At 60.0% G+C, this 18026-nt stretch overlaps 1 protein-coding gene across 2 annotated transcripts; it reads right to left on the bottom strand.

Annotated features, from left to right (window-relative positions):
- Nucleotides 1-465: 465 nt before the first annotated feature.
- On the bottom strand, nucleotides 466-16653 carry PLCB3 (phospholipase C beta 3). Of its 2 annotated transcripts, XM_036259141.1 has the most exons (32): nucleotides 16555-16653; nucleotides 13276-13353; nucleotides 12978-13046; nucleotides 12749-12889; nucleotides 12432-12511; nucleotides 12298-12351; nucleotides 12133-12208; nucleotides 11935-12035; nucleotides 11275-11441; nucleotides 11042-11188; nucleotides 9872-10112; nucleotides 9696-9780; nucleotides 9432-9618; nucleotides 8541-8743; nucleotides 7639-7735; nucleotides 7474-7558; nucleotides 7051-7175; nucleotides 6603-6757; nucleotides 6361-6522; nucleotides 5612-5711; nucleotides 5419-5523; nucleotides 5144-5235; nucleotides 3710-3863; nucleotides 3586-3621; nucleotides 3234-3426; nucleotides 2703-2844; nucleotides 2548-2624; nucleotides 2348-2437; nucleotides 2200-2257; nucleotides 1819-1905; nucleotides 1516-1735; nucleotides 466-507 (listed from the first exon to the last, which is right to left on the bottom strand). In XM_036259141.1, the coding sequence occupies exons 1-31, from the start codon at nucleotides 16651-16653 to the stop codon at nucleotides 1532-1534; spliced, it is 3690 nt and encodes a 1229-aa protein (XP_036115034.1). In that variant the 3' UTR covers nucleotides 466-507; nucleotides 1516-1531. The 2 variants fall into 2 exon arrangements, with proteins under 2 accessions (XP_036115034.1, XP_036115033.1); XM_036259140.1 differs by lacking the exon at nucleotides 466-507 and having other exon boundaries at nucleotides 1130-1735.
- Between the last annotated feature and the right edge of the window lie 1373 nt (nucleotides 16654-18026).

Below are 18026 nucleotides of genomic sequence, written 5' to 3'. Positions count from 1 at the left end.
TAGGACAAGGACTGACCGCAGAAGCAGGGAAGGCCTGGGCAATGGTATTGACTCTGAGGGCCCCGGGCTCAGAGTAGAGGTCCCCTGCCCTAGGAGAGCCCTACTCTGGAAGTCCTGTTTCTCTGGCCTCCCCACCCCACCTGTTTGCCCGAGGCTGCAGCAAAAACAAACGAAGAAAACACTCAATTGGCAGGAGATAAGCCCAGATAAGAGGCTGCCTTCCTCTGTAGGAGGGAGGCAGTCAGCCTGGGAAGCTCCGCCAGGAAGCTGGGAGAGGCCTTGAAGGAGTGCCAGCCTGACCCTGCTGCAGAGCCCAGCCGCACCCTTGCTGCCCGGTCTCTGCCAGTCCACGCTGTCCCGAGACAGGAAGGGGAGGCATGGAGCAGGTCCTCCAGGCTCACTGTAGACCATCTGCCATAGAGGATTCAGACCTGCCCTGCCTCCAGGTCAGGATGTCTTGAGTTGGCCTGGCACACGTGACTTCTTTCTGGGCCTCAGTTTCCTCATCTGTAAAACAGGCATAACATCTCCCTCACAGGGATGAGGGGGTGCTGGGTCTCCCAGCCCGTGTCTGTGACTGCCAGCTTCCCATCTCCCAAGGGTCACTGCCAGGCCCACCCACTTCCACCTATCGCTGCCCAGCTCCTCCAATGTTGGACAGGTCCAGAGCTGCCCAGTTCCACCCCTAGTCCATCTCCCAACACAGCCAACTGCCTGCATGGAGCCCAGAACAGCCTCAGGGGAAGATGCTGGGCCCTTGGGTCATATCAGGCAAAGGGAAGGGGGGCAGGGAAGGCTTCCTGAAGCCAAGGCCTGAGCCTCCATGAAGAGAGGACAAGAGCTTAGAAGGGAGAAAAGGTCCAGGAACAGAGGGCACAAAGGCAAAAAAGCCAAAGGGAGGCCACAGGGCCTCTGGTGTCAGGTTATTGGGAAGGTCTGCAGGCCCCGAGCCAGGAGGTCTCAGATTCAAACCCAGCAACCCGTCACTAGGGCCTGACCTCAAGCCCACAGTGCCCACAAGCCCATTTTATAGATCAGAAAACAGGCCCCCAGGAGAAGTGGCCCAGGACTCAGGGTCCTCTCTAGCACTGCCCCAGCCCAAACCACGCTGCACACAGGGTCCCTGAAATCCACTTTTATTCATGTAAAAAAAGTCCCCAGAGAATAGAGAAAGAATGTGACCCCTACTTCCCAGAGCTCTAGGTCTCCACACGGTGTTCCCAAGGGAAGTGGGGGAGATAATTCCCACTCTGGGGTGTGGGTGTCATGGGGGGCGAGGGTCCTACCCAAGCTCTTTTGGCCCCAAGTGACCCAGTACCTTCTCTAGGACTAAGGGCAGGAAGGAGGGGCTAGGGACTAATGGGGCCCCAAGAGGGTGAAGGAAGGAAGTTAGTGTGGGGTGCTCGCCTCAGTTTAAAAAAATAAAATTTCTAAAGATAAAAAGTTTTTTTAAAAAGGCATTAGTGTCTTAGCTTCCGGCCCTCCTCCCAGTGCCCACCCTGGCCCTGTGGCCACCTCTTGCTCAGCCAGTTCAGAGCTTCGTATTCTCCTCTTGGCTCTCCGAGTCAGCGCCGGATAGGTGCCCACTGCTCCCAGGCGCATGACCATTGCTGGCACAGGCCACCAGATGTCCGTCCCCCAGCCCCTCCGGCGTCTCGCCCAGCAGGCTCCGGCGGATCTCCTGGGGCAGCCTGGCCCGCTGCTCCTGACATTCCTGGGCTAGCTGAGCCAGCAGCTGTGGGAGGAGGAGGAGACTCACAGGACAGGCCACCTAGCATGCTGCCTGCCATCCAAGTGCCCACCTCACCAAGGACTCACCTTGGGTTCCTCTTCCACCAGCTGCTGTAGGACCTGCTGCTGCCCAGCCATGAGGCGTTCATGCCGCTGCTTCTGGGCCTCCTCCAGCTGTCAGTGGGGGGACAAGAGCTCAGCTGAGGGTCTCTAAGGGAGGGGCCAGGCTCCTAGGGTTGTGTGGCCTGGGTTCTGAGACACCAATCCTTATGGCAAATGCTCTAGGCCCAGACTCCAAAGCAATGGAGCACTGTTCTAGACAGTTGGCTTTGGAGATGGTGCAGGCTTGAGGGGCTGTGAGGTCCAGAGGCAAAGGTTCTCAAAACCCCTCTTGGGCACTGCCCCAAGGAGATGGGTTTCTGATGACTGAAGGAAGAGGGGTGGGCTAGAGCAGCAGCTGAGCCTTACCCGACGGATAGAGTTGACCGACTCAGTGATATGGCGACGGTTAATCTCTGTCAGTTCCCTGTACAGGAGCAAGGCAGGATGTGTTCAGTGCCAGGCACCCAGCCCTGCCTGCCCCGCACCCAGTGGCTCCCGGCCTCGATGCCCTTACGCCTCCTTCTTATGTTTCTCCCTTGTCTTGGCCTCCGAGATACTATTGTGGCGTTTCCTATCCAGGATCTTCTGCAGCTCCTTCTTCTCCCTGGAGGAGCCAGTGGGGGAGGGGAGGCTCAGTGGCAGGACTGGGGCTCTGCCCTCATCCTGGCACCAGGGAGTACGCTGCCCCACCCACACAAGGTCCTCTGCCTTCACCTGTCGTTCATCTCCTTCAGCCTCTTGACCTGAGTCGTGTGAGCATCCAGGACAATCTCCCTGAGCCGCTGCAGAGCCTGTGGACACAGGTGAGACAGGCTGATGACATGTGCGTCCAAGAAGCAGGCACTCGCTTACCACCACGAACCCCTCACCTGTCTCAGGTGCTCCATCCTCCGCTCCGCTTCGGCATCCGCCTGGGCCTCCCGCAGCTCCAGCAGACTCTGCACCTGTCGCTTCTGGAACTCTCGATACCGCTTCATCTCCTCCTCCTCCTCCCTCTCATCCTCCCTGCCTCTGTGTGAAGAACGCCGCTGGGTGATGCTCAGTCATCACATGAACTTGGGCTGGGAGGGCGGAGGGTGGCATGGCATACCCCAGCCAGCCGTGAGGGGTACCAGCCCCGGGGCAGGGTTTATTATGCCAGTGAGGGGCCCATTCCCTTCACCCAAATAATGGGAGCCTGGGGCAAGTCTCTCAAAACATGCTCCTCAGGGGTATCCTCCAGTGAGGTACTATTGCTCCCATGTGGGAACAGGGTGGAACTGAGCAAGGGAAGCCTCCTCTCTTCGTTGCACCAAACCCTCCTGGGGGTCAAGGAGAAGCCCTCGGCCATCTTCCGAGCCCAGCTAGTGCAGGAGAAACTCTCGTGCACCCCACCGCCCACAGGCGGACCGGACACTCACAGGACTCCTGGCCGATGCCGGCACCTGTTCTCCGCCTGGGCCTGAGCCAAGCTGTCCAGTAACCGGCGAGTGAGAGCAAATGCCTTGCGCTGATGCTTCTTGTGCAGCTCCCTCAGGTCCCGCTCTTGCCGGCTCCGGAGCTTCACCAGAGCCTTGTGGCCTCGAAGCTCGTCCAACGGGGCCACAACCACCTCTGTGAGCAGCAGAGCAAAGGCTGGCTGGGCTGGGGCCAGGTCAACCCTACAGGAGCCCCGCACACCCTCCAGGAGTGGTCCTGCCTCCTTGGGTAGCTCCACCCCAGAACAGGGCCCACCTCCTTGGACAGTCCCAGCACCCTAAGGCCAGCCCCTACCTGACAGGATACTGGCAATGAGATCATCCCGCTGACCTGGAGAGCAGAGGCCGCACGGTGAGAAGCGAGAGAGGACAGTGGGGCTGCTCCCCTCAGGCCACCCCAGACTCAGGCTGCCCCTTACCTGGGCTGCTAAGGGAAGGGCTGGTGGGGGAGGTGACAGGGCCTGGGGGCCGGCGGGGAGAGGTGTCTAGTGGGCTGGGTGTGGGGTTTGGGGTCAGCTGGGAGCCCTGCTGCTGACACTGGGTCTCCTGGCATGTCTCCGGGCCAGCCTGAGCCTGTGGGGAGAAAGCAGAATGCTCTTTCCAGAAACGCTGTTCTCTCCATGCCCTTCACAACCTCCTGGGGCTGCCCACTGCCCCTGGTCTGCCTGCCCCTGCCCGGCTGGCCCTGGATTCCTCCTCTGTAACATACAGCTGTTAAGACAACTACACGAGAATCAAGACATGTAAGACAAGCATGTCTAAGCCCCTTTTTACATGGGTTGGGGAAGGTCATGTGAGATGGTGTCTCTAGGATGCTGGGCCCCACTGCATGTACTCAGGAACTCCCAGACTGTTCTGGAAAGCCTTGGCCCAGCCCCAAGTCTCCTTATGTCTCCAAGTCCCCCTCCACCCTTGCCCGCAGCAGCTCATCTTCCTAGCTGCTTAGCTTCTGATTAAATCAACGAAGGAAGTGAGTGCAGAGTGGGCACCAGCCTCTGGCTAACAGCTTCAAGAAGCTGCCTCTCCCCTGCCTGCTGCAGGCCCCATGGGGCTGGATCGAGCTGTGCGGGCGAGCTTCTGCTCCTGACCGCTCCCCACAGAAGCCTCTGACATTTCATGGCTCATAGGACCCATTTTAAAAGCTTCTGTGACTTCTGACTGCCCTGGTGAAGCGGCAGAACCCCGCAGCCCAGCTCTGACCCTGCGTGCAGCTGGAGGAATCTGGCCCGGGTTTGTCCCGAAGGCCTCTCCCATGCAGAAGGGTTGGCTTCCACCTCCTTAAGCTGCGGAGCGCACCCCAGGGCCACCGAGCTGACGGAGCAGCCCCACGCTGTGCAGCTTGGCGGAAAGGCCAAGGCTCGGAGGCCCAGGCCAGGGCTTTTTGACCCAGAGCCTCAGTGTCTCCATCTCTTCCCTGGGGACGGCAAGCTCAGGAGGCAGGAGGGTTATGAGCCAAGTTGGTGAAAAGAGCTCACACCTGGCCCGGCGTGAGCTGCTGCTCAGCATTCACTTGGCTTTATTTTCTGGTTTGGGTGAGAGAAGAATTCAGAAAGGGGACCAGGCCTTCCAGGTAGAGGGAAGGGGATGGGTAAATAACACTGACGTTGCTGTCGGGCGATGAACAGTCCCGCTCCCTCTTGGGAAAGGAGCCAGGTCACCCGCTGGGAGTGGGGTGCCAGTGGAAGGGGTTGGCACCAGCGGAGGAGAGCAGGGAAGGCTGTAGGTGCCTCTCCCCCGGGGCCGGCCCAGTTCAGCCTTCACCACAACCACCACCCACCCCACCCCAGCAGACCCCACGGTCCAGAGTCTGAGCCCAGTTGCCTCCCTCCTACCCCTAGCCTGCCCTGGCTCACCTCCCTCTCGCCAATGAGGGCAGCCAGCTGCTTGGCCCTCTGGTCCATCAGGCTGACGTGCTTAATCGGATTGATCAGGGCCTCTGCGTAGTCTGCGTAGGGGCAGAGGCAAAGGATCTTAGAGTCAGAACCCCAGGGCCACCCCCTCCCACCAGCTCTGGTCTCATGGAGGAACTGCAGAACCCACCGTCAATTGGGGCCACTCAGCCCAGCCATTCTCAGACCCAGGGGGCGCCCTTGTCCCCCACACCATCTGGCCGGCCCCTGCAGCTCACCCTGGTGGTCGTCAGGGATGTAGTCGGAGGCCTCCGTGTAGATGAGCAGGGCCGGCAGGCACAGTGGCTGGTTGGCCTCGTTTCTTAGGCAGATGTAGTGGTATCCTGGGGGGTGGGAGGGCAAGGTGAATGGGCCCCAATAGGTCCCCACACACACTGCCCCCAGGGCTGCCCAGAGCCCAAATGGCCTCACCTGAGCGGATGGCAGAGACAGGCAGGATCCGGTGCCCCACGAATTTGCCACCCTCCTCAAAGGCCGCGATGCGCAGCGAAGCCAGAGTGGGCAGCACCACCTGAGGGCCCAGACTGGTGCTAAGCCACGGAGCTGATCCATGGCCAACAGTCAGCCACAGCTGACCACAGCCACCAAGGCCAACACTCAGAGGGGATCCTCAGACGAGCTGCCCCAATGACTAACCATCAGTCACCATCAATACCAAGTCAGTGGTACACCCACACCTCCATGGCAAGGCCAGATGGACAGTCAGCAGCCATCAGAATCCTGAGCCAAGAGAACAGGCTGACCCACCACTCCCAGCACCACTAGGGGGGGACAGGTCAGGTCTGGTGATCACCAGCTTAGGACCTGTAGAGTAAGCCAGGAGTCTGGGATGGAGGCCGTACCCCACCCCCGCTGGACACTGAGTTCAGTCCATTTGGGAGGCCGGGAGGAGCAGGTGTGAGCCTGTGGCTGATCTCGGGCAAGTCCTTCTGCCCAGAAGATGGGGCAAGCTGTGCCCACTCCTCTTGGGAGGCCGTGAGACCTCCTGCTATCTCACCTTCCTGTCCTCTTCACTCACCGCAGAGGACAGGGAGCCCAAGCCTGACCCTGGGACATGCAAGACCTTCCCCACCTTCCACCCCTGACTGCCACCAGTGCACCTGGTTCCTGTCCCCTCCCCCCAGGAGAGCCCAGCAGGTCTGGGCGGGTGCCAGGCTCACCTTGGGGAAGTCAAAGGGCTCCTCATCCCACACGGGGTTGAAAGAGTTCCCCTGAGAGGTCCGAGTTCGGAACTTGCGACGCGTGTCGACGGGGAGGCCGAACATATCCACCTCCACGTAGATGCTCACCTTCCTGTCGGACAGGAACTGTCCGGAGATCACCTGGGGGAGCCAGGAGGGTGAGGCAGCTGCTGGGAGTCCCAACCCCAGGACACCCTGGCCCGAGCCCTCCCTGGTTCCACCTTGACCCGCAAGGCATTGGCCACGATGCCGTCCACGATGACCTCGGTGAAGGGGTCAAAAGACTTGTCTGGCCGCCTCATGAACTCAGGCTTGAGCAGGTAGCCACTGCGCCCATTGTACTCGAACACGCCTGCGTTGAGCTGCATCGCCACATCTGGGGGCGACACAGGGAGGGGGAGGGTCAGCAGGTCAGGGGTCAAGAGTCAGGAAGGACAGTGTCATGCAGAAGGGGATCAGTGATCATTAGGGTCAGAGCAAATGGTTTCCGGGCCCACAATTAGGAAAGATCAGACAGAGGGAAGGATCTAGGGTCCACCAGGGTCAGGAGTTGAGGTTAGCCAAGATCTTAGTTCTGTTTGGGAATCTGGGATTAGTCAGAGGTCCGTTCAGACAAAATTAGCAGGATCATGGGGCAGAGATCAAGGGTCAAGGTGGGCCAGTGCGTACCCAGGGTCTGAAAGTTGAGTGCCACGAGCTGGCAGCCCACATTCCAGAAGAGCTGGGGCATGTAGTTCGATGAGTCCACACGGGTGCCCTTGGGGTAGATGCGGCTGAGCTGCTGCTTGTTGTATCTGAGGTGGGCAGTTAAGGGCCATGCTGTGCACTCGCCCACCTCCGGCCTCCAGCCCAGTGCTGTGGGCCCCGCCCTGGCTCCTGTGAACCCACCTCCCGGCCTGGGCTCAAGGTGCCCCCTTGGGCCTCCACTTCTCAGCCTAGCCCCTGAGCAGTCTCCCAGACTCCCCCCAAACCCAGACGGGACTGCTGGAGCATCAGAACCCTGTGCGGGTGGCACAGCAGGCTCAGAGAATCTGAGCCAGCCTCTGAGTGCCCTCAGCCTGGCGCAATGGCCCCAATGCCACCAAAGGATACTCCACAAACTCCATAGGGCTCTTGGTCAGCTGTTCCATGGCCTTGGTCTCCACGAAGGATGACATCTCGAAGCACTTGTTCCTCTCTGGGGATGGGTAACGGGAGGGGGTCAGGCCTGGCAGGGCCAAGCTGGATCCCACTTCGACCATCTCCCACCCCACTTACTTCGAGCAGCCTCAAAGGACTTGAACTTGACAGGCTCGATGTAGTTGACGAGTGTTGACATTTCCTCAGTAGCATTGACCTCACTGCTAGCAGTACCCTGTGACCCCCAAACGCAGGTTCAGCAGTGTCATGTCCCCCAGCCACCAGCTGAAAGTTCCCTCACCTGCCCTGCACCATGAAGGAGGCTCTGACCCTCTTCCCACCCAGGAGCCTCAGCCAGGGCACCAACCCCTCCGTGGGCCCAACTGCCCCGAAGTCTTCCTGGGGCCTAGCCCAACTGCCCCGAAGTCTTCCTGAATCTCATCCTCCTGGTCTGCCTCCTGCCTCCCCAATTATGGAAGCTGGAACTTCTCACTCAGTTCCAGGGGTTCAAACACCCACATGCAGACAGGCCCTGGGCTTCTCCTCCCCAGCCAGTGTTTCCAACCACCACCTTGCCATCTCCTCTTGGGGGCTCACAAGGCTCAAACTCAACTCCTGCACTCTGAGCTCAGCAGCCCGTCCACCCTTCCCCACTCTGGGCCGCTCCCAAATCCGACCACATGGTTGACTTGTCTGTCACCTCCACTCCTGAGAACTCAACACTGTCCTTGTCTGCAGGGGCCTCCTGGACACTCGGGCCCTACTTCAACTGCCTTCTTCCCCAAATCTGCTCGCCTAACCTCCCGCCAGCTTGGACTCCCGTTCCTCCCCTCCCCGGTCCACGCCAGGAGCATAATTTCACACTTGCGTCCATGCTTGTTTATCTAAGACACCTCCCCTCTCCACACGCCCTCCCCTCCCCCACCAAACTCCAGGAGAGCAGGGAATGTCTGGCCAGGGCCAAAGCCAGCCCCCAGTGCTGTGCCCGGCACAGTCAGCGCTCAGCCAGTGCTCTCCTGCTTCCCACCGGCAGGCCAGACCTCATCTGTGGTCGGCTTTTTGGGGTCTGACTGTTCCTCCTCTTCATCCTCCTCCTCCTCCTCCTCACGGTCAGCAGGTCCAAGATCAGGGCCCCGCTGTGGCCCCTCCTCACCCAGAGACTTCCGAGGCTCCAGGCTGGGTTTCTCTAGGCCTGCCTCCTCCCCGTTGCTCAGGCCGGGGCAGCTGTCGGAGCTGGGGGACCCTGCAGAGAATGGGGTCACAGGGGGTCGGGGGTCAGGGCACACACACAGACACTCAGCAGCCAGGAGCGGTTGTGCCATTGTGTGTGGAGATGACTCAGTTGGGAAGTAAAGGGGACTCAGGACAGTGTGGCTGGGGAGAGGGGAGAGGGCAGAGGTCAGGAATTGGATGTGGTGGTGAAGCAGAGGGGGTCAAAGGTCAGGGTCTGGAGTTATCACATTAGGGAGGGAGGTAGGGGGCTCAGAAGGATGAGAAGCAGGAACTTGGGTACAGCAGCTTTGACAGTAAGGGTGAAGGACAACATGGTGAAATTCCAAGTCAGGGGTCAGTCAGGGGTCAGAGGTAAGGAGGACTTCAATAAAATCAGAGGTCAAGAGGGCAGACTGAGTGGGTGTCACAGGCGTCAGAAGTCTGAGGATCACGCTCAAAGCGTGTGGATGTGGTTCACTGAGGCAGAGGTCAGAGTTCAGAGGCACAGCCAGCTGCAGTGAGGGCTGCTGGGAGCCTGAGGTTGACGGGCCAGGAGTTGGACGGTTCCGTGCGGTGAGTGCCTGGGGCCGGGGTCAGAGGTCCCATCCTCGGCTAGGAGGTGAGGAGGGGCTTGGTGAGGGGATGGGAGCAGAAGGGAGGGTTGAATTCAGTGGGGGGTTCCGGCCAGGATGGGGTCGAGGGTCTGGCCAGGCTCATACCGAGCTGGGGCGAGGAGGGTTCCGTGGCGGCGGAGCTCTCGCTCAGCGCCGAGTTACTCTGCTCCAGCGGCCGCTTGCGCACAGAGCTGCTGGGGACGCCAGTGCTGGGCCGGTGCCGCTTCTTGTTCTTCACTAGGATGCGGCCCATCAGGTCCTGGGGGCTGGGCAAGGGGACGCCCGGGGCCAGCTGGTGGGCACAGACAGGTCAGGGCCTGCTGGGGCACCCTCACCCCCCACGCCCCCCACGGCTCCCAGTCCCCGTACCGGGTACTTGTCCAGTGGGTCAATGAGTAGCGCATCCCCGAAGATAGAGCGACAGTACTCGGCCATCTTGGCCTGCTGCTTTGCCCTGTGGGGCCAATGTTAGAGGTCAGAGGTCACAGGAGCAGTCCAAGAGGCCACAGTGGGAGGTGTCTCTGGGTTGATCAGGAGCCACTCACGAGTCCACGTGGTTCTCGAAGGAGAGGATGACCGGGTAGGGCGAGGTCTTGAAGGCGGTCTCAGCGATGGCCTCCAGCACATCCCGCAGTGGCACCTCCGTGGTCATGGTGAAACCGTGGGTGATAAAGGGCTCCTCCTCCGGCGGCCGCCCTTTCCACACATCCAGCTCCACACAGCGGCAGCCCCACAGCAGCGCCTGGCGGTACATCTCCACCGACGAGGTCCCAGCCAGCTGTCCCGCTGGAGGCAAGGCTCTGTCACCGCAGCCCCTCCCCCTCCTCCCCAGGCCCTGCCGAACCAGGCCAGGCTGGGGACAGACAGCCCCCTGGCAGCCAGGCCCAGCTGGGCCTTGGTACACTCTGTCCGGCAGCCCCTGATCACGCCTTAATTCACTGTGGACCGCCACCCTCTCTTCAGAGCAGGGCCCAGATCCCACCCAGCCCCTGGAACCCGCGCACGCTGGTCAAAGTCAGCATCTACCAGTGCTGGCTGACGGGTTGGTTCCTTCACCAGGATCACTCTCTCTCACCTAAATATCCACCATCTCCCATCCCACCAGGGAGTCACCCAACACCCTCATGGCCCCTCACTTCCCTTTCCTCCCTCTACACAGCTCCGTCACCTCCTGCCTGAGGACAGCGGGCCCCTCCCTGCTTCCCATCCAATCTCTGCAGAGCACCTGGCGTCATCCTTCTAAAAACATACCAGGTCACGTCACCTCCCCCAACTCAACACCCTCCAAAAAGCCTTTCTTGACCATGTAGGATACATCCAAATTCCTTCCCTGTTGGGTCTAACCCTACCTCCCTCTCAGCCCCCTCTCACCTCACCTGCCCCAGCCCCCACCCCAGCCCGCTTCCCTGCCTCCTCTTCTCGGCCTCCTCTCTGCTTCTTAAAAACACCAAGCAGTCTATTCTGGGCCTTTGCACAGGCTATTCCTTCCCAAAGCCAGCTGATAAAGGCCTCAGCCCTTCCCCCAGGAAACCTTCCAGACCACCCATGAGACACACCCACACAGAGAAGCCATGGTCCCCCAGGGCAGGCTGTCTGTTCCCTGCCTGCATACCTAGTACTGGCCACCCCAAACGGAGGGAGGCAGTGTACGGGCTAGAAGGCAAAGGTCACAGATGCCACTCCTCCCTCCAGCCAGGGGAGGGCAGCTCGCTCACCTGTGAGATAGGTGTTGTGTGAGGAGTTGATGAAGTAGGCGCTCAGCGGCTGGGTCATGTCTGCACTCAGATCCAGGGCCTCTAGGGGCAGGATGCCGTTCTCCTCACCGCCCAGGTAGCGGCTGAAGCCCTCCATGGACATCTGGTCTGAGGGCCGGGTAGGGTCAACAGGGTCAGGGTCAGCTGGCCCTCTCTCCCAGTCCCTGCCCTCCCTCCCACCCCAGCTGGCTCACCTCGCTCCAGGAACTGCTGGTTGGGCTCATACTTCTCAATGAGCAGCCGGGTCTGGGAGGGCCCCAGCGGTGGGTACAGCACTTCATTGAGTCTTGGGTCCCGTTGCTTCTGGTTGATGAAGTCCATGAGCTGCTCCAGCGTCAGGTATGGCTTACCCTTGGCACCTCTAGAAGGTGCAGAAAGCCAAGTCACACTGAAGCCTCACCAGCCCCTGCCCCAAGCCCTCACCCTGGCAGAGGGAGTTGGTACCCACTGACTGGGACCTGGGCAAATCACTGCCTCTCTGCGTCTGTTTCCCCATCCACTCGACACTGGCACAGGCACTAGCAAGGGCTGTGGAAGCCACCAAGTGCTTGGTCTGCCAATCCATGCCTCTAGATCCTGGACCCAATTTCAGACTCGCTGTGTGAGCTCAGGCAAGTCCACAACAGTTTAAGCCAGTTGGTTCTTGTCCCCAGCATGGGCCAATGAAAGCAACCCGAGCAAAGGGTCAGCAGAGAACCGTCAACAGGGCTGTGGGAAAAGCGGCTCTGAGCTCTGCCATCGCCCCGCGCACTGGGACCCCAAGAGCACCACTCCCCCTCCTAGGCTGGGAGGAACCCCGAGCAGAGGTTGCTGTGGAGTCCTGGGGGCTGGTGAGCAGGCCCAGTCCTGCTCACATCTCCAGCAGGATCTTGTCAATGTCCGGCCGAAGACACAACTTGTTCAGGAACCGTTCAAAGATTTCCAAGGAAAACTCATCAGGCCGGATGGACTCGCTCTGGGGGCCAAGGAGTATGGGGTGAGAACCCAGGGGCAGCCAGCCCCAAAAGAGCCCACTATTACCCCCACCTGGCCCCTGCCCCCAGCCCCCTCACCCGGTTAAAATTGAGGCCACAGGACTCCAGTGCAGTCTCTACCCGCTTCTTGTCTGCTGAGAACATCTTCAGGATGCTGAACAGGTGGGAGGGGCCAAGGTCAGTGGTGACAAAGGTCACCAAGATCAGGGCAGGAGAGAAGGTGCTGAGGGGAAAGATGCTTACTTCTTAACTGGGATCCGTCCATCCTGGTTTACCTGCAGCTTCAGTTTTGTGTATCTGGGGAGACAGGCAGAAGGGTTATGTCCTGGGAACGGCTACCTGCACCCCCATGCCCCCCAGGCAAGCCTGGGGCTCACGCTTTGCGCAGGAAGGTGTTCCTGGAGGCGTTCTGAGCCAAGATGTTCATAGCCAGCTTGAACAGCTCCTCAGCCCAGACCTGAGGGGTCAGGATGCAGAGGGAGAGGGTGAGTGAGGGCCAGAGGGGCTGGCCCAGCCACAGCCCATGGCCAGACCTGGGTGTGGTACACAGTAAGTGCTTAACTGCTTTGTCAGAGGACGGTTAGAATTAGGGGTAGAGAACAGCCTAGTATACAACAGGCTCTCACTAAGTGGTGGCTGACTCAGCAAGTGACAAGTGAGACCCCCCCTGGACAACCTTGCAGCCCCAGCACACCTTGGCTGTGTCATCCTGCACGGCCATGAAGTTCAAGAATGTTGTGTTCACTGGGTCTGGCCCAGCCACCACTGTCATCAGCTTCTCTTCTAGCCGGGCATCAGGCCCCCCAAAACCCAGCACCTCGCGGATCTTGGGGTCCTGAGTAGGTGAGAGCCAAGGGTGAGAAGCAGTATCCCCATCCCCCACCACCTCACTCCCATGCTTATTCCTGGGCTCCAACACTCACCCTGGGCAGGCGGGCATAACGACCCGTCCGCGTGTCCCTGATGGAACTGATGTCCAGTGTGTCCACCTCCTGGTGAAACCAGATGCCAGGGGGAGTCTCAGAGGCCACAGGGAGAGATCTCAGAGCCCCCAAGTCCCCCACCCAGGCCAAAGAGTGGCCACCCCCTGCTGTCACCCATGCCTCAGCCCCTGCCCTTAGCACTTCCTGTCCAGCAAGCCATGGGAAAGGTCAGCCAGCAGGTAGGGGTCTGGGGCAGGGACCGCAGACCTGAGTGAGCTGCCTCAGCACCTGCCCTCACCATGTTGGGTCCTGTCCAGTATAGGAAGAAGCCATTGGAGTCCACTCGCAAGGTCACCAGGTTCTGACTGGAGGCTTCCTGGGGATGGGATGGGACAACTGGGGTCAAGGAGTGAGGGCTGCAGCCCAGGCTTGGTCCTTGGACCCCCTGTGGCCATCCAGGGCACTGTTTCTGACAATGAGCAAAGAGAAAACCTCACCCAGCCCAAAGGTCCTTTGTGGCTCCCCACAGTCCTTAGGACAAAGCAGAGGTCTTGGGGGTGTCATCTGGGGTTCTGACACCCCTCCCAGCATCACCTCTCTCTCGCTTAAGACTGTTACATGAACCACTAACTCCTTTCCCCACTTCCAGCTTCTGCATCATTGCTCCTTTGCTAAGATGTCCTTTCCTTCCTTCTCTACCCAGGAAATCTGACCCACCTGCCTGGGGAGGCCTCCCTGGACCCCAATCTTGGGCTTGATTTCCCCAGAAGTCTGAGAGATCCCTGAAGCTTGCAGCACCCCTCAGCCCCACTGGGAATATTTATGAGATGAAAGCAGAGGGTTCAGAAATCTGACCCTCGCCTGGCTGGTGTGGCTAAGTAGTTGAGCATCGACCCATGCACCAAGAGGTCGCTGGTTCAATTCCCGGTCAGGGCACATGCCCAGGTTGTGGGCCCAATCCCCAGTGGGGGGCATGCAGGAGGCAGCCAATCCATGTTCTCTCTCATCGATGTTTCTATCTCTCTCTCCCTCTCCCTCCCTCTCTCTCTAAAAATCAATAAACAAGAAAATAAATAAATAAAATTGTCCCTCATTAGGAAAAAAAAAAAAATCTGACCCTCACAGTTCTTCTGTGGCCCTAGGGGCCCCATGACAACCAGCGTCCCCTTACGTCTGTCTTCAAGTCCATTACCCACACCGCACCCCACAGCTCACCCCATCCTACAGAGCACGGCCTGAGTAACTCCAGCAGGGGATTTACTCTGCCCTCAGAAGCAGAATGAAATCTGTCCTCCCTCAAACAGCCCTGCAGGGGGCAGGGAAGGGTGTGCTGGCCCCATTTTCTGAGAAGGGCCTGGTTCTGGGCATACTCCCAGGGCCACCCCAGGCAACTGAGGACAGCAGCCAGCGGGGAGGTCAAGAGGGACTTAGGCCCTGGCCGGTTTGGCTCAGCAGTTAGAGCATCGGCCTGTGGTCCAGAGAGACCCGGGTTCGGTTCCTGCTAAGGGCACGTACCTCAGTTGCAGTTGGTCCCCGGCCCTGGTTGGGTTGTGCGGGTGGCAGACACTCGATGTGTCCTTTTCATGTCTCTCTCTCTCTCTCTCTCTCTCTCTCTCTCTCCCCCCTCCCTCTTTCCCTCCCTCCCTCCCGCTCTATCTGAACAAAAAATGGAAAAAAGTTCTCGGGTAAGGATAAAAAAAAAAAAAAAAGAGGGACTTAGACTTGGCCAGGGCCTGAGTGGCCAAGTAGCCACAGCTAGAACTCTCCTGCCCCAGCAGGAGACCCCACTTCACCTTGGTTTCACCCCCCAAAACTGCTGCTTGCTGTCTGGCAGTCAGATCATCAATACAACAGCTTCCCTCACATTGTCCTTACTGTGTGCCAGGTCCATTTCTAAGTACTTAATATCCAGGCGCTCACTTAGCCCTAACAACACTGCGTGGCGTGCACGATTATTCTTCCCATGTCACAAATGAGCAGACTGAGGCCCAGAGAGGCTACAAAGCTTGTGAAAGGTCAAGAGGAGGGTTTGCAGCAGGCAGTCCGGCTCCAGAGCCCTGCGTCCTAGGAAGCAGGGAGCCAGGACCCTTGCCCAGCTCTCAGCTTCAGGCCTCAGCTGCAATCCGTGTGGGGCCTGAGATTAGTCTCCACTCTCCAGACTCAGTTTCCTCTTCTGGAAGATGGGACCACACCAGCCCCGCCCATCTCAGGCTTTGCTTACAAAGGGCAGGAAGTTGATCCGGGGGCAGAGAGGACGGGGGCCCTGGAACTTTGGGGAAGCTTGAGCCTCCTCACCTCACTGTGCTAACAAACATCCTCAGCCCCTCTTTGGGATTCCCAACCCTGCTCTGGGACCCAGGACACCCAAATAGTGTGAGGAGGGGAGAGTTCTGTAGTAATGCCCTCAGTGCCTCTCTCTTCCCCTCACCAGGGGTTTGGCCTTCAAAGGAAGCCCAGGCCCCCTGCTCTCTGGCCCCAAGTCCTTGTCAGCAACCCCCACCCCACCCCCAAGGCCCTCTCCCTGTTCCCACTTCCTTATTTGGGTTTATCACACTGGAAGGAAAAAGGGAAACTTTTCCCCTCAGGCCGTCTGGGGGAAGGGGTCTCCCCAGGCCCCTGGGGCTTCCAGGCACCCTCTATGGCACACCTGCTGCCTGAGGCCACGCCCCCGGCCCCTCCCCACAGCTCCCACGCCTACCCGCCCCACCCAGCCGGAAAGGAGCCCAGGGACTTCCAGGCCTCTGGCCTGACTGGGTAGGAGCAGCAAGGAAGCTCAGGCAGGCCGGGTGGCGCCCCTGGGGAAGGAGGGGCCCAGAGGCCAGAGGAGGGGGCGGTGTGAAATGAGGGTGGGGCACAGAACTGGGGCCGGAGTTGCAGGTGAAGGCTGAGGCAAGGCGGGTAAAAAGGGGGCTAGGATTTATTGGGGTTCAAAGTCTGATATTAAGGAGTGGAGCCCAAAGTTCCCCTGGAGTGGAGGAAGTTGGGGGGCAAAGTCTCTACCAGGGGGTGACTTGGTGGTACCACCCGAGGTGGGAGCTGGGCTGGGATCCAAAGCAAGGCAAAGGGGTGCCAACCAAAATAGGGTGAAAAAGTGATGAATGGAGAAGACTGTTCAGAGTAGGTCACTGGAAAGAGTAGGGTCCCAGCAGCACCCACCCAGAATGGAGGTGCACCTGGGCCAGATTGGGGGTCAGAGTCCTCGAACCAAAGAGTCCAGTACTGGGCAAGGGTCTGGGGACCAGACGAGGGTTGGAGGAACCGGAATTAGATCGGCAAGGAGGGGTAGGAAGGGCGAGTGAAAAGGGGGGCCGGGATTTATTGGGGTTCGAAGTCTCCGGGCCAAGGAGTGTAAAGCCAAATTTTCCGCAGCTGAGGGACTGGGGTGAGGGGGTGGGGGGGCAAAATCTTCATTACAGGGACGATTGGGGACTCAAGTTTCCAGAGCACAGCCAGTCTGGGATGGGCGAGGCGGGGGGGACCATGGCCAGGCCAGGCTGGGATGGGGGTCCTCGGCATCTGGTCGAGCTTCAGTGATGGAGTCCCCGGATCTAGGCGGAGCAGGGGTCTCCGCACTTACCTCGTCCCATTTGATGAACTTACTCCCGCGCCGCAGGGTCTCCACCACGGTGGGCGGCTCCAGCTGCAGCGCGTGGACGCCGGGCCTGGCGCCCGCCATGGCCGGGCGCGGGGCAGGCCGGGGACCCACGGAGCCCCGACGGGGACCGACGGCGCCGGTGCTCCCTCCGTGCGCTCCCGGGCGGCCCGCTTCGTCAGCGTCCGCCTGCCCGCCAGTCTGTCCAGGACAGACCAGAGAATCGGCGGGGCCCGGGCGGGGCGGGGCGGGGGCGGGGCCACAGCGGCCCCGCCCCCTTTTACCGCGTTGGGCCCGCCCGCCTCGCGTCGGCTCCCCCTGGCGGCTGGGGCGGCGACTGCAGCCAGTGTGGGGATTGGGGCTGGGGCATACCTGAAACCCCGGCACTTTCCTGGGGGGCTCGCTTGGATGAGCCCGGTGTGAGGCGAGGACACTTGGGACCAGGGGCGTTGTGGGTGCAGCTGGAGGGACTGGGTGTAGAGGCGCTGCTGAAGGCCAGGGTCAGCTCGCTAAGGTTTCTGAGGGGTGGAGATGGGGTTGCCACTGGAGGGCCAGACTTGTGCCAGGGGGTGCAGAGCCCTGCGTCCCCATCCCACTCCTGCAGCACTTAACCGAGTGCAGAAAAGCCACTCCCACCCCACTCCCTCTGCCCTCACTGCCTTAACCCCTCCTGCAGCAGCGTGGTCCCCCCTCCCTGGGAGCACTTAGTCAGTTATCGGGCCTCCCACCGCAGGCACCCCTCTTCAGAGACCTCCTTTGAGGACCCAAGCATACTGGCCTTTCAGAGAGAGCCTAGGAACAGCCCCTTGTGCTGCAGACCCCAGTGACCCAACCTGGAACCTGTCCTCCGGAGACTGCTTACTAAAAACTACGAAGGGGACAGCTCGTCGTTTGCCCAGAGGGGTCAGAAGCCTCCGAGGTGTCCAGGAACAGGAGGATTGCAGAGGGGCTCTGCAATGCCAGGCTCACAGCAAGTGCCCTGAAATCTGTGTTCCAGGGATGGATGGGGCTACAGCCCCTCCCGCAGGGCTTGGCTGGGGGGGCTCCTGCCTCGGGGCCCCTGTGGGAGCCCCCCCAATACAGAGGCAGAGGCAGCAGCAAGTTTAAAGTAGAACTCATCCAGAGGGGCCAGCCAAGTCACCTAGAAACCCAGAAAGAGACGGAGCTGGTTCTGGGGGAGGAGGGGTCAGCCAAGGAGGAGTGTGCCCTGCAGGACTCTTTGCCCCAGGCTCTCATATCCCTAAGGGGAGTCCTGCCTGGAACTGGCCCTCCTCAAAATCCCAACCATGTTGAACACCAACTCTAACCTAAGAAATCTCCTTATCTTTGGCCAAGGCCTTGTATGGTGTGACTGTTCTCCACTTGAGGCCCAGAGAGGGGAAGGGACTCGCCCAAGGTCACACAGCTCTGTAGGAGGTTTTCAGCCCTCTGACTTGAAGGCCAATTTGTGATCCCTC

This window comes from Molossus molossus, unplaced genomic scaffold (genome assembly GCF_014108415.1).
Source record: "Molossus molossus isolate mMolMol1 unplaced genomic scaffold, mMolMol1.p scaffold_m16_p_13, whole genome shotgun sequence".
NCBI classification, from domain to species: Eukaryota; Metazoa; Chordata; class Mammalia; order Chiroptera; family Molossidae; genus Molossus; species Molossus molossus.
This window is presented reverse-complemented; position numbering and strand designations above follow the sequence as displayed.